At 44.6% G+C, this 15,217-nt stretch overlaps 1 protein-coding gene across 1 annotated transcript in view; it reads left to right on the forward strand.

Annotated features, from left to right (window-relative positions):
• The window catches only part of pigk (phosphatidylinositol glycan anchor biosynthesis, class K), a 101,950-nt gene that overhangs the window by 11,652 nt on the left and 75,081 nt on the right, over positions 1–15,217 (forward strand). Inside the window, exons 3-8 of the mRNA XM_067989868.1 lie at positions 72–163; positions 1,219–1,354; positions 2,387–2,498; positions 3,419–3,515; positions 6,320–6,437; positions 8,223–8,333. Coding sequence (XP_067845969.1) covers positions 72–163; positions 1,219–1,354; positions 2,387–2,498; positions 3,419–3,515; positions 6,320–6,437; positions 8,223–8,333 — 666 coding nt within the window. The remainder of the gene's footprint in view (positions 1–71; positions 164–1,218; positions 1,355–2,386; positions 2,499–3,418; positions 3,516–6,319; positions 6,438–8,222; positions 8,334–15,217) is intronic.

The following is a 15,217-nucleotide window of genomic DNA, read 5'->3' on the forward strand; positions in this document are numbered from 1 at the left end:
CCTCGTCAGAACTTGATGGACCGGCTGTGATGTGCCGTTAATTGCTCTGCTCTTCTGATTTTACTCCCAAGGTGTGCACGTCCAGATTCTGGTTCAACTATCGTCATGTTGCCAATACCTTGTCAATTTATAGGAGCGTCAAGAGACTAGGGATCCCAGACAGGTAAGAAAAACTATAGTAGTTGTTGTACCGCCCAACTTGTTCTTCAATCTGGAGGCAAAAAACTGTGAAAATGGGAGACATTAGACAGAGTTGTAAATGCACAGTACAGTCTGGTGTTGGATGTGCACCTGTGTTTGTTTTTCTTCTCATTAAGATTATTTGCTTCACTTATTTAACAACCATGACTGCACTTCACAGCAATTCTTTGTATGTTAAGCAGTTTGGGTTGCCTTGAGAGATGTAGATGCTAAATAAATGCAACTTTGTTCAAAATTTTCCCCCCAGCAATTTTGACCCTTTCCACTTCCCTCTTCCTGCCCCTCCCGGCCAAATTTATCCCTCAACCAACATCACTTAAAAACAAATTATCTGGTCATTATCACATTGCCTTTTTTAGGACCTTGCTGTGCGCAAATCAGCTGCTGTGTTTCCTACATTACACAGTGACTACATTTCAAAAGTACTGCATTGGCTGTAAAGCGCTTTGGGACATCCTGAGGTTGTGAAAGGCGCCATATAAATGCAAGTTCTTTCTCTTGGTTTTTGAAGTGTAGTTACGGAGGCAAACACAGCAGCCAATTTGCAGACGATAAATCCCACCAACAGCACCGAGATAAGTAACCAGGTAATCTGTTTTTGATGCTGTTGGTTGAGGGAGGAATGTTGGCCAAGGCACCAGGAGAACTCCCTGCTCTTCAATCAATTAGTGCCATGGGATCTTTTACGGGTGGGACTTTGGTTTAACATCTCATCCGAAAGGCAGTCCCTCCAACAATGTAGTGCTCTCTGTGAAGTGGGGCTTGAACCCACGTACTCCTGATTCAATTATGATACTTGTAATTCATCCTCTCAAATGACTCCTCCTGCTGCCACTACCAGTGACAAGCTCTTTTACCACCAGTGCGCAGCTCAAAGGTGATGAATGAAGAGTATCGCACAAAGCTTTACCGTGCAACAGTTGAACGTGTTTGCTAGGCAAGAATTTTCCTGTAGCATATTGTGCCTGTGAATTTTCACTGAACTCAGTGTCCAGCCAAAATCTTTTTTTATTTCAGTCACATTGTGTTGATGCTTGCGGATGACATGGCGTGTAACCCTCGAAATCCCAAACCCGCCACCGTCTTCAGCCACAAGAACATGGAGCTGAATGTTTACGGAGACAATGTCGAAGTCGACTACCGGGGCTATGAGGTAGGAGAGCTCATTGTATCGTTTGCTGGAGTAAAATTGCATTTTTGGCTTATTCAGTAATAGAATAAAATTATACCACTAGGTGGCACAGTGGGTTAGACACTGGAGTTTCACCTTTGGGTTCCAATCGAGCCACGACTGTATGGGCCATGTGCGAAATGGGTTTGGGCAGTTTGCTAAATTGCTCTAAGCTGCACCAGTTGCTGGGGTGGAGATCACCCAGTACAAAAGGTAGCCTAAAGTGGTCGGAGAGGAATTTTCCAGATTTCACCTCTCTCTCTCTCTCCCGCCCTCCCTCTACCCCCACCCCCACATCTCAATAGGCCTGAGCTTTTAAACCAGTTTTTTGCCGCTCCCAGCAGATTATGGCGGGTGCGGTGGGGAGTGTCTATATTGTAATGCACAAGGCATCACAGTTGTGAGGGAGAGGCTGGATTGACTAGAGGGTCTTTTCCTGTCTGTCATTGAGGCCTCTCTGAGGGGGTGGGCGGGGGGGGGAAGGGGCCTCTCAGATGGGGTGGGTGGGCGGGGTGGGGGGAAGGGGCCGCTCTGAGTGGGTGGACGGGGGGGGAAGGGGCCGCTCTGAGTGGGTGGACGGGGGGGGGAAGGGGCCTCTCTGGGGTGGGCGGGGGGGGGGAAGGGGCCTCTCTGATGGGGTGGGCGGGGGGGGAAGGGGCCTCTCTGAGGGGGTGGGCGGGGGGACATTGTTGGGGTAGAGTAAAGGGAGCTTCACTCTGCATCTGGCTGTGCTGCACCTGACCTGGGAGTGTTTGATGCTGACACCAGGTGCCCAACACTGACCTCTGTCACCCCAAATTTACTTACAGTAAAAAGAATAGCACTTATTTGCACATTATCACATTTCTCAAATGTCTAAAAGCAATTTACATTCAATGATTTACTTTGCGATGTGGGCAAATGCAGCAGCCAGATCCTACAAACAATAGTGAGAGCAATCACGGGTTAATTTGTTTCTGGTGGTGTTGGTTGAAGGAGGAATGTTGGCATCAATTATTTCTGCTTTATTCTCAGGTTACTGTTGAGAACTTCTTACGGGTGTTAACAGGCCGTCTTCCTCCCAGCACTCCCCGATCCAAACGCCTACTTTCAGATGATAGAAGTAACATTCTCATCTATATGACTGGTAGGTACGATGGGTGGAGGGGGGCTCGTGCATATTGGACTTAGTAATCTAGAGGTTGCCAGTTCAATCCATGAACAGAAGTACAGCGGTTTCAGTGCTCTATCTTCTTGAGTCTGCTTTAAGAAACTGCGGCTATCCTAGCTGTATTTATATGTAACTCGTTAGCATTTGTGATGTGGCTTTGCTCAACTATGACACAAGATTGTTCTGTTCATGCACACTGTCACATTGCTGTTTGTGGGACCTTGCTGCGCATCATTTTGGCTGCTGCGTTTCCTACATTATAAAAGTGACTACACTTCAAAAAGTGGTTTGTTGGCTGTAAAGCACTTTAATACGTCCTGCGGTCATGAAAGGCGCTATATAAATGCAAGCCTTTCAAGTCTTTTACAATATAGCAGTACAATAGCATATGCTGAACTCAACAGAATCCCATTTGTCCATAATTGGTGGCAAAACACTTTTTGAAGTCCTGAGGCTATCAAAAGCACTATATTAATGCAAGCGCTTTCTTTCTTGCTGCTGGTTTCAAAAAAAGAGAGACTGTTATATAATAAACTGAGGAGAGAAAATAAAGAGATCATTATCACTAGATTGGTTTGGATGACTAAGATCCTTTCAGCAAACTTGTTCTCCTCTCAATACCAACACCGCTTTCTTCCTATTAAGCTTTCACTGTCAAACTAAAATCCTGGTCTCCCTGTTCAGGTTAACGTCTCATCTAAAAAGCACCTCCGACAGTGCAGCATTCCAGCAATACTGCACTGTAGTGTCAGCTCAGATTGCGTACTCAAGTCCTGATGTTGGGCTTGCTCCCGCAACCTTCTGACCTAGAAGCAAGAGTGCTGCCAACAGACAATGGCTTTTACGTGCATTTCCTTATTATATGTGTGATTATCAATTTTCTTTTAAAATTAAAGGGCACGGCGGTAATGGGTTCCTAAAATTCCAGGATTCCGAAGAAATTACAAATGTTGAACTTGGAGATGCATTTGAGCAGATGTGGCAAAAAAGAAGGTAAAAGATTGGGTGCGCTGCTGGCTGAATACGCCATTCTAGGCTGGATAGACGTATGAGGAGTGATTCCACAATCGGGCACTGCCAGGGAGCACGGTGTTCGCGGGTATCACATCCCCTGCTATCGCGGACATTGCAGTCCATGATTGTTTTTACAGCTGTTAATTTTTGACGAGCAGAAAGTCGCCCATTATCTACGTCCGGTTTTCTCAGATGCGCTGCGTGCGGGCGCTGCTCTCCACTGTGAGTGCAGGGTCAAGGAATCATCTGTGTACCACACACTCCTACCAACCCGTGTCCTGTCGAGAGGCAAATAGAATCTACAGTTTAACAGGAATAGTTGGCCCTTCCTCTCTCTCGAATGTGTACTGTTAGTCGGTTAAAATGAGAAGATAAATGGTCGTTCATCACAATTAAATGTATTTTCGTCACTTAATTAAAATCCGATCTAAATTTTCATACGATGACTAAAACTAAAATGGAGCCACCAGATGAGCCTTCGGGATGGACCAACATTTTAGCTTTGATTAATTCCAGAATCAAATACTGGTCAGTCGTCCACAACTTTTGGACCAGATGTTGGTGGTTGAAATAGATGAGTAAAAGTTTTCATCGAAACCCAGGTTTTAATTTTTTTTCATCACTTCTGCCCTTGTGAGCTATGAGCAGAGTGAAACAATAATGGCGACTGAAACTTTGAAAAGACTTGTGAAAAGTCTCGGGTGAAATCAAAACCTCAAATTTCTGACTAAAATTTTTTCCCCAAGCTGAAGGTACTGACTAAAGTTTGGGAGCTAAAAAAAAGTTGATGAAAACCAACGGTGGCATTTCTTCTGAAGATTGTGGAGCTGGTTTCCCGATCAGGCATTCTCGATGGGAGTGCTCGCAGGGAAATCGCATTTTCCATCCATTTAAGTTAATAGCAAACCAGGGGCATCGAGCTGCAATTTCTCAGCCAGCGCTCCCTGTGAGTGCCTGATCGGGGAATCGGCTTCTATGAATAAATAAGACTAAAACGTGAGGTCCAGATACGAAAATAAAATTAAAATTATTCAAGGACTAAATTAACACTGACCGTGTACAGGGTGAGTTGTATGAGTCAGCCATGGCTACATTACAACAGTGAGGCACTCTTGCTCTGAGTCAGAAGGTTGTAGGTTCAAGTCCCGCTCTAGAGATTTGAGCACATAATCCAGGCTGACACTCCAGTGCAGTACTGAGGTGGAGCTGCACTGGTCAGAGGTGCTGCCTTTTTGGATTAGACATTAAACTGAGGCCCCATCTGTGTTCTCAGGCAGACATAAAAGATCCCATGATACTATTCGAAGAAGAGCAGGGATGTTCTCCCTAATGCCCTGGCCAATATTTATCCCTCAACCAACACATAAGATAGATGATGTGGTCATTTATTTCAGTGCTGTTTGTGCACAGATTGGCTACTGCACTTAGAATCGGAGAAAGTTATGGCACAGAAGGCGGCCATTCGGCCCATCGTGTACATGCCGGCCGAGAAAGAGCTATCCAGTTTAATCCCATTTTCCAACACTTGGTCCGTAGCCCTGTAGGTTACGGCATTTCAAGAGCACATCCAAGTACTTTTTAAATGAGTTGAGGGTTTCTGCCTCTACCACCCTTTCAGGCAGTGAGTTCCAGACCCCCACCGTCCTCTGGGCGAAAAGATTTCTCCTCCGCTCCCCTCTAATCCTGCTACCAATTATTTTAAATCTATGCCCCCTGGTCACTGACCCCTCTGCTAAGGGAAATAGGTCCTTCCTATCCACTCTATCTAGGCTCATCATAATTTTATATACCTCAATTAAATCACCCCTCAGCCTCTTCTGTTCCAAAGATAACAACCCCAGCCTATCCAATCTTTCCACGCAGCTGAAATTCTCCAGTCCTTGCAACATCTTCGTAAACCTCCTCTGTACCGTCTCTAGTACAATCACATTTTTCCTGTAATGCGGTGCTCAGAATTGTACGCAGTACTCAAGCTGTGGCCTAACTAGTGTTTTATACAGTTCTAGCATAACCTCCCTGCTCTTATATTCTATGCCTTGGCTAATAAAGGAAAGTATTCCATATGCCTTTTTAACCACCTTATCTATCTGTCCTGCTACCTTCAGGGATCTGTGGACATGCACTCCAAGGTCTCTCTGTTCCTCTACAACTCTCAGTATCCTCCCATTTATTGTGGATTCCCTTGCCTTGTTTGCTCTCCCCAAATGCATTACCTCACACTTCTCTGGATTGAATTCCATTTGCCACTTTTCTGCCCACCTGACCAGTCCATTGATATCTTCCTGCAGTTTACAGCTTTCCTCCTCACTATCAACGACACGGCCAATTTTTATATCATCTGCAAACTTCTTAATCATGGCTCTTACATTTAAGTCTAAATCATTAATATATACCACAAAAAGCAAGGGACCTAATACTGAACCCTGTGGAACCCCGCTGGAAACAGCCTTCCAGTCACAAAAACACCCGTTGACCATTACCCTTTGCCTCCTGCCACTGAGCCAATTTTGGATTCCTACAGTGACTTCACTTCTAAAAAGTACTTCATTGGCTGTAAAGCAGTTTGGAACGTCCTGAGCTCTTGAAAGGCGCTGTATAAATGTAAGTCTTTCTGAGTACATCTAGTGAGCAGACGTATCTGCATCACTGGAGAGCCATCGGCTATTTTCTTTTCTGTTTCAATGCTCTAAGAAAGAGGAGGGCCTGCGGAGACTTGTTTGACGTACATAATGAAAAGAGGCAGCGTATTTGCTGTAAGGCTGATGAGCATTTGCTTTCTCCAGGTACCACGAGTTGCTTTTCATCATTGACACTTGCCAGGGGGCCTCCATGTACGAAAAATTCTACTCTCCTAACATTATGGCTCTGGCCAGCAGCCAGATTGGGGAGGACTCCCTTTCTGTAAGTTTGCAGCTCTGTTGAATATATGATTGATGATGATAATATGTATAGAACAGGAAATGGAGAAAGTATGCATCTGAAGAGAGAAAAGACAGACGTTTCTGGTTTCGACTCTTAAGGTGTTGGCTGTGGCTCTGCTAGCAGTCTTGCATCTGAGTCAGAAGGTCCTAGGTTTCAGCCTCTCTCCAGTGATGAGCACATAATCTAGGCTGACACTCCTGTGCAGTACTGAGGGAATGCTGCACTGTCGGAGGTGCAGTCTTTCGGATGAGACGTTAAACTTCTCCGGTGGATGTAAAAGATCCCATGGCACTATTTGAAGATGAGCAGGGGAGTTCTCCCCGGTGTCCTGGCCAATATTTATCCCTCAACCAGCATCACTAAAAAGCAGATTATCTGATCATTGTCTCATCGCTGTTTGTGGGAGCTTGCTGTGTGCAAATTGGCTACTGCGTTTCCTACATTACAACAGTCACTACACTTCAAAAGAACTTAATTGGCTGTAAAGCACTTTGAGACATTCTGAGGTCGTGAAAAGCACAATATAAATGCAAGTCCTTTATTATTAGAGCTGGAAACTAAAAGGTAAATCTTCTAGTCTGATGAGGGATCTGCACCCAAAATGTTAACCTGTCTATTCTCTCTTTGGATGCTGTCAGCTTTGGCTCAGTTGGTAGCAATTTTGCCTCTGAGTCAGAGGCTCAAGCCCCACTCTAGAGACTTAACCGCATAATCTATACTTGTGCTTGAGAAGTGGAGAGAGATGGATACTGATCAGGAAGTGAAATGAATCTTTTGAGGTAGTGGTGGAAGACTTTAGGAGAGAGGTTTTTCAGGAGACTTTGAAGACAGAATAGTTTTGGAAGAAAGTTCTAAAGGGTTGTAGAGACTGAAATATTTAATAACTGAAGGTGGAACAGGGAGAAATCAATAGTAAGAGGGATAGAAGGAAATGGGTTAGGGTGCAAGATTTCCCAGATGATGGAGTGAGGCTAGCGAAGGATTTGAAGACTGAGCCGCAGGGATCCTTAGAATCTGGCAAGGATGGGGGATGGGTGGGAGGTGGGGGGGATTTTGTGTAGGCCCAAGGAGGTGAACTAAAGTTAGCGAAGAGTGGAAAGGTGGAAGGGCTGGTGAGAACATTTGGGAAAAAATGATCTTCGAGGGGATGAGTGCACAAACTAGGCAGTGGGGAAATGAGATGGAGATGTGAGTGGTTTTGCGCCAGATGTTTGACACAACATAACAGCCTATGCTTGCACAACATCTGGTTCAGTCTCAGGCAGGTTGATGGAGTCAAAGCCAGGGACATAAGAGTGCTGTCTTCACTTTTAAGCTGTCGGAAATTTCGGCTTATCCAGCACTTGATGCCAGACCTGTAGGCGGGTACTGTGCTGTCTCAAAGGTGTGATACAGGTCCACTTGGGGAAGCACCAGTAGCAGTTACGGAGAGGAGTATGACTCGGGTCGGGGTGGGGCAACCTGCCTTTTGCTCGAAGAAAGACTGCAGAGAGAATAAAGACATTTTAAGGGGTTAGACAAGTGGGAGGGGAAGGCTGGCATCCCTGGCATAATTTCTGGATGGTTTCAGCAATCACTGTCAGCAGGGGCTGGTTAGTTCGCCAGGACTGCAATGGTGTATTAGTTTGTGAACAGTTTGATTCTTCTTCGTTGAAGGGTGACACTGATTCTAAATAATCTAGTTATCTCACAGGCTTTCATACTGACAGAAATCTCACTTCTTTCCCCACGGACTATTTAACGTTTTATCTGCCTTTCTATTAGCACCAGCCAGATCTCGCCATTGGGGTCCATCTGATGGACAGATACACGTACTATCTCCTTGAGTTTTTAGAAGATATTCGCCCAGCTAGTCAAAATAACATGAATGACTTGGTAAGTAACCTTAATGCAGGGAGTTTGTGGTGGGTTATTCCTATGATGGTGTCAGCCGTGGCTCAGAGGGTAGCGCACTCGCTTCTGAGTCAGAAGGTCGTGGGTTCAAGTCCCATTCCAGAGACTTGATCACATAAGGTAGGCTGACACTCTAATGCAGTACTGAGGGAGTGCTGCACTGTTGAAGGTGCCGTCTTTTGGATAAGACATTGAGGCCCTGTCTGCCCCTCAGGTGGACGTTAAAGATCCCATGGCACTATTCAAAGAAGAGTTCTCCCCAGTGTCCTGGCCAATATTTATCCCTCAACCATCATCACAGAAACTGGTCATTATGCCATTGCTGTTTGTGGGACCTTGCTGTGTGCAAATTGGCTGCCGCGTTTCCTACATTACAACTGTGACTGCACTTCAAAACGTACTTCATTGGCTGTAAAGCACTGCGGGGCGTCCTGAGGTCATGAAAGGCGCTCTATAAATACAAGTCGGTCGTTTTTCTATCTTTCCATGTGTATACGCTTGGGCTCGGTGATGAGAATAGAATTCTAACGCTGAGACCGGGATTTTACACTCATTCACTTTGGTGGGTTGGGGGGGGGGTGGTGGTGGGGGGAGTGCTGGCGAGCAGTGTCAGAGATCTCTAGCCTCATTAAAAAAAATGGCAAAGTAGTGGAGGACTGCAGCTGCCCATGAAACTGTGCCACTAGCTACTGTTGGTTTCAGGGGAGGAGGGAAGCAGGCGTGGGCAGGGAGAGAATTCTGCTGAGGAATATTACAGTAGTACAGCAATGCCAAAGTTAGAATCATACAGCACAGAAGGAGGCCATCCGGCCCATCGTGCCTGTGCCGGCTCTTTGAAAGAGCTATCCAATTAGTCCCACTCCCTTGTACTTTCCCTACATCCCTGCAAATGTTTCCGTTTCAAGTATACAATATTTTTGAAACAGCGCTGTAGAAATTGTTCTTTTCTTGATGACTACACAGATTGGTTAACCAAACAGTCAGGTTCCAGGGGCCAGTCCTGACAGACCACCTGGTCACTCCCTAATTCCTCCGCAATTGTGTTAGCTTAGTTTAGTTGAAAGACCGCTCGCTTCTGAGTTAGGTTGTGGGGTTGAGCGCTACTCCAGGACTGGAGTGCATAATCTAAGGTAGCACTGCAATGCCAAGGGGTGGGTTGGGTGGGGTGGGGGGCGGCGGCGGGTGGACAGTCCTCCAATGCCCTCTTCCTGTTAAGGTGGATGTTAAAAGATCCTGTGGCATTATTTGAAGAACATAGGAATTGTCAGACGGAAAAAGACCAAGGTCCATCTAGTTCACCTTCTACCACCCTGCTAGTCGCATGATACAACGATAATGGAGTTGTTGACTAATCACAGCAATCAATCTCCATCAATTTGTCTACAACAGACCCAGACACGAGACAAGGGAATTCCCCAGTAATGGAACCATAGGTCCAAAGTCACCTGTTCCTCCCAGGAATGCTACACTTACTACAGGTCATGTCACAAATTACTCACGTACTGTATCCCAAAATAGAGCACAGAGTTCTCCTGGTCAAACATTTCTTCCTCGCACACTACCGGGAGAAACAGGTCATTCATCTCATTGCTGGGATATTGCTGTGTGTAACATAGTTATATCAACACAATAATAGTCACTGTCCTCAAAGCATTTCACATACAATGAACTAATTGGCGACGTTTCCGAGAGATGTGATGAGGCGTTGTACAAATGCAAATCTCTTTCCTTTTTTTCAATGTTTGAAATGTATCCTGTTTGGCCTGTGATTCATTAGCCCGGCTGTCATATTCCAGCCTCCTATTTGCAGCTTCATACAGCTTCCTGTGTTAAAGCCACCTGATTCCCTGAACTCCACGAGCATCCATTTTTCTGCTACAGAACATTATATTATTATTTCCTACATTACAACTGCGACTACATTTCAAATGTACTCCTTTGGCTGTAAAGAGCTTTGGGCTGGCCTAAGGTTGCGAAAGGCACGATATAAATACAAGTCTTTCTTTTTATTGAAGTGATTTCCCACCCCAGGCAACCTTCTCATCCTCACGTAATTCAGTTAATGCGTATATCTATAAAAGATTTTGAAAGCTAATACATAGAAAGCCTGAAATATTAATGCCTTTCAGTGGGATTTTACTGGCAAGGTTTCTGTCATTAAAATTCTCAATTAGTATTCACAATAATAGGTGATTTAAAAACTTGATGAAATGTAGACTGTGGATTAAACTTAATAACTGAGCTCTGGTTTAATTAGCTGGTTTCAGTCCCTGTGTTAATAAGGCTATAGACACAGCGATAGATTTTATTAATGTTGTGCTCACGGTGAGAGATGTTAGTGCTGGGGAACGGGCGCCCTTTCCATTTTCGACCACCAGTGTTGGCATCAAATACTCTTAAGGTTTGATGCAGATTATAGCGACCTCTATTCTGCCTCAAGAAAGTCTCTCAGCCCCAAACTCCAGAATGCCCCCTACCGCACCACTGTGACATTTTTGCATTTCCTGCATTAGCCACCTTGAGCCTTCTGAGCGAGATTGCCAGTTTAGTGTCGAGTTAGTGGTAGTTTTATACAGTGGATTCATAGGAATTGGATGGAGAATGCCCATATTGCGTGTTTTTTTTGTGTGTAATGAAGGAGCGGGAATGGGAAATGAAATGAAAAGATTTATATTTATATCTCAACCTTTCGCAACCTCAGGTCGTCCCAAAGTACTTTACAATCAAATAAGAGATCTTTTACATCCACCTGAGAGGGCAGACGGTTTAAAGTCTCATCCGAAAGGTGGCAGCTCCGTCAGTGCAGCGCTCCCTCAGTACTGCACTGCAGTGGCAGCCTGGATTAGGTGCTCAAATCTAAAGAATGGGGCTTGAATGCACGACGTAGAATTGAGCATTATTCCAGGAATCTACCACTCGTTCGTGTAGTAGCATGTCTTGTAATACTTCAGTGCTGTAATTCTGAGTGCTTGGTGACCCAATTGCCCAAGTGTAACCCTCCCATCAGCGACAAACTGTATTGTCTTGACTGTGCTTTGTGCTGACCCAAAAGAAAAGAAGCTAACTCCCAGCAGATAGCTCTAGAGGTCATTTTAAGTGTGGTATCTTTCTTACATTTAAAAAAAAGCTATCTTTAAGCGAAAAAACACAGCACATAGAAGAAACCCACAAAGAAAGATTGAAAGATATTGTTTGCTGACTTGAAACACGACCAACTGCTGATGCATCGTCAGGTGCTCTGAAACATTTGTTTCACATGAGGAGCACTGCACACACACGAGTCGTTTTGGAGACCACACATGCTTTTATACCAGCGCTCGTTTTATTTCTGATTCCAAGCAACCACCTTTCCTGATAAATCCGGCTCGCGTATTCGAGTGGCAGACTTGTAGATCAAGCTTTTCACTGGTTACAAATCTACTGCCAAGATAAGAGAATCGAATCTAGTCAAGAAAATGCTGACTGGTAACTGTTTCCTTGGTATCCGAGTTAAAACTGTGCCCAAATATGAAAGTGGCTCGATTTGCCAGTTGAATTAAGCTAATTAATGAAGATTTGAGGTCCCAGGTGAGGAAGTTGGGGGAAACGTAGATAAAATAAAGATTTTTATCAGTATGAAGTTTTTGTGAAGTACCTGACACTGAAAATCAGCAGGTCTAGGAGTGATTTCTGCATCTTATTAATTAAGGAGACCTCAGGTCGTTGGCAGCACATGAATAATTTCACAGCTCCCTTAAGGGAGCGGGTGTTATGAGAGCGATTTAAAAAAAAAACGTTGCAAATCTTGGATGTATGAAATAAATACAAAATGCTGCAGATGTACAATAGGAAAGAATTTGCATTCATATAGAGCCTCTCTCACCCATGGCAAGTCCCAAAGCACTTCACAGGTAATGAAGTGCTTTGAAAATTAGTCATTATTATGAATGGCAAATGCCAAGTTGCACATAACCAGGTCCCATAAGCAACAAATTAGATAAACGATCAGTAATCTATTTTTGGTGGTGTTTGTTGAGGGATAAATATTGGCCAGGACATCGGAACTCTCCTGCTCTTCTTTGAATATTGCCATGGGATCTTTTACATCCACCTGAGAAGGCAGCAGGCCCTCAGTTCAAAATCTCATCTGAAAAAACAGCACCTCTGACAGTGCAGCATAACTCAGTACTGCACTGGAGTAGAAAATGTTGGAATTACACAGGAGGTCAGTTGTTAATCGGTAAAGAGAAGAGACAGATTATGACCTTTTGTGTGTGAAATCTTCAGTCTGCTATGTATTTCCAGCACTTTCTGTATTTATTTCAGATTTGCAGTTGTTCCTTTTTATTTTACTGTACTGAAGTAATGTACTTAGCTCCTAAAATGACAAGTTAATACCTGAGGTAGAAATCCTTTCTCGTTTTCAACTTCCTCTCACAGAAACAGGAGTAGGCCATTCAGCCCCTCGAGCCTGTTCCTCTCATTGCACCTATCCAGCTTTTGCTATAAATATTGCACTTGAAACCTGAAAAGCCAAATCACTAGATTTTTCTTACTCTGTTGTTATCAAATGCATTCCTAGATATTCTTCCATGATTCATTCCTTTTAGTTAGTTTTCTCCGTTTTCCATTTATGAAAGGTTCTAATAGAATCGATAGAATAAACTGTTTCCACTGGCAGGAGAGTCGGTAACTGGAGGACACAGATTTAAGGTAATTGACAAAAGAACTAGAGGGGAGATGAGAATTTTTTTTTTACACAGCGAGTTGTTATGATCTGGAATGCACTGCCTGAAAGGGTGGGGGAAGCAGATTCAATAGTAACTTTCAAAAGGGAATATACTTGAAAAGGAAAAATTTGCAGGGCTTTGGGGAAAGAGCAGGGGGAGTGGGATTAATTGGATAGTTATTTAAAAGAGCCGGCACAGGCACGATGGGCCGAATGCCCTCCTTCTGTGCTATGTGAGTCAGTGATTTCTGCTCCTGAAGGGGCTGAGTCCTTGTTATGATACTGTTCCACTGTCGCCGGGCATCCACTGATTATTTGCTCATGTGCCTATTCTGGAGAGTGAGTGCCCCCAGACTATTTAGTAGTGAAGGGGTAGCACAGCTGAGCCCAATCCTACCTGATGTCCATGCACACGCACCTTCCAGCAGGGGGTCATTGGATAGAAATTGGGTGACTGATTTCCTCCCTCCCCCCCCCCCCCCCCCCCCCCACAGCCATCTAGCCCCCTTGCTGCCACCTGGGCTGAGATCAGCTAACGGTATGATAACTGGGACTTTCTGTTGCGTTTGACCGAGTTACAGACTGAACCACAGTGGGAGGAGAATTTTATTAAATTTGAGGTCTTTATTGTGGTGATTTGCGCGATGAGCAGCGCACCGGTTCACCGTGACCGGATAAGTTAAATTCTGACTTTATGACACAGGATTCCAGGATTTCTACCAGTGTTTCTGGAACGACATTCTGCGGTTCTGTCCCATTTTTCATGAATAGCCACGGACATCCCCAAAAAATGGACACTTATTGACCGTCCCAAATAACTTGCATTGTAATAGATACAAGCTGCACCTTGAAACCACTGGCATTCACAAATTACAAACTATTGAATGCCTTCAATGCACCAAGTCCATTTGCAACTTAAAACATGGGTGAAAGAAACGGCTTTTGTGGAATTGCGAGCTTTACCCAGCATCCACAGTGGCAGAGAAACCGCTCGATCTTTGGGAATGAATGCTCCCCATTCCACAAAAGCCGGGAACTGCACCGGGCAACACCACATCTCACTCCACCAGTACGTCAGGTACTGATTAGCTGCTAACAGTCCCCTATCTACCTCCCAGCACTACAAAAATTAGCAACTGCAGCACACGGAGGAAGGGGGTCCCGGACAGGGGTCGGCAGGATGTTAATTCCACCCCCCCCCCCCAATTTGGCTGGGATCTCCCAGGTACAGCAGCCACTTCACCCTGTGCAGGCTGCCAACGTAACAGATCCCAGGATTAGGACATCCCTCCCTCAATGGAAAAGAACCCTGGGATGGCAATGAACTGGGAAACTCAACAAACAGAAAATGAACTGAAATCACACCCTGTTGGCACAATCCCAGGTAAGGGTGATAAAAGGAATGCTGCAGGAGATACAGCCAATCCCAGGATATTTGGCTCATCCGGTTTACTCTACATACACTGGCTATTTTGAAAATAAGGTCATGTGCAAATGAAGGACACCTGAGTCCCTTGGGTGTTCCTAATTTTCACTGTTAGGCATTAAATGGTTCCGCTGACATCCACTAAAGTAATTTGGATTAATTTAGTTGAGCACTCCATTTACCAGTTAAATAGGCAGCAAGTTGTTACGATCTGGAATGCACTGCTTGAAAGGTGGTAGAAGTAGATTCGGTGGTAACTTTCAATAGGGAATTGGATAATTACTTAGTGGAAAAAATTGCAGGGCTATGGGGAAAGAGCAGGGGAGTGGGGCTAATTGGATAGCTCTTTCAAAGAGCCAGCACAGGCACGATGGGCCAAATGGCCGCCTCCTGTGCTCTATGATTCTATGAAATAGACTGACTATAATGGATCTTTTGCAAAAAAAAAATTGATTTCATGGTGTTGGGATCAAGACTCACAATGTGTCCAACTCTAACTCATTCTTTCCCAGGACCTCAAAACTGTGGATCTCATCACCTCGTTCAGTCTTCCCTGCCTCCTACATTTTGGCTTTTGCAATCCAAGCCTTTAACCGCATTAAATACCACAGTGGCCGTTCTTAATCATTTTTTACATTGGAATTTGAAGGACCTGGAGAGCTGGCTTAACCCCACATGATATTTCATTGAGTTCAGAAGGTGTTGGGAGTGTTTAATACGTACCATGAGAGT

This window comes from Heptranchias perlo, chromosome 9, assembly GCF_035084215.1.
Source record: "Heptranchias perlo isolate sHepPer1 chromosome 9, sHepPer1.hap1, whole genome shotgun sequence".
NCBI lineage: Eukaryota > Metazoa > Chordata > Chondrichthyes > Hexanchiformes > Hexanchidae > Heptranchias > Heptranchias perlo.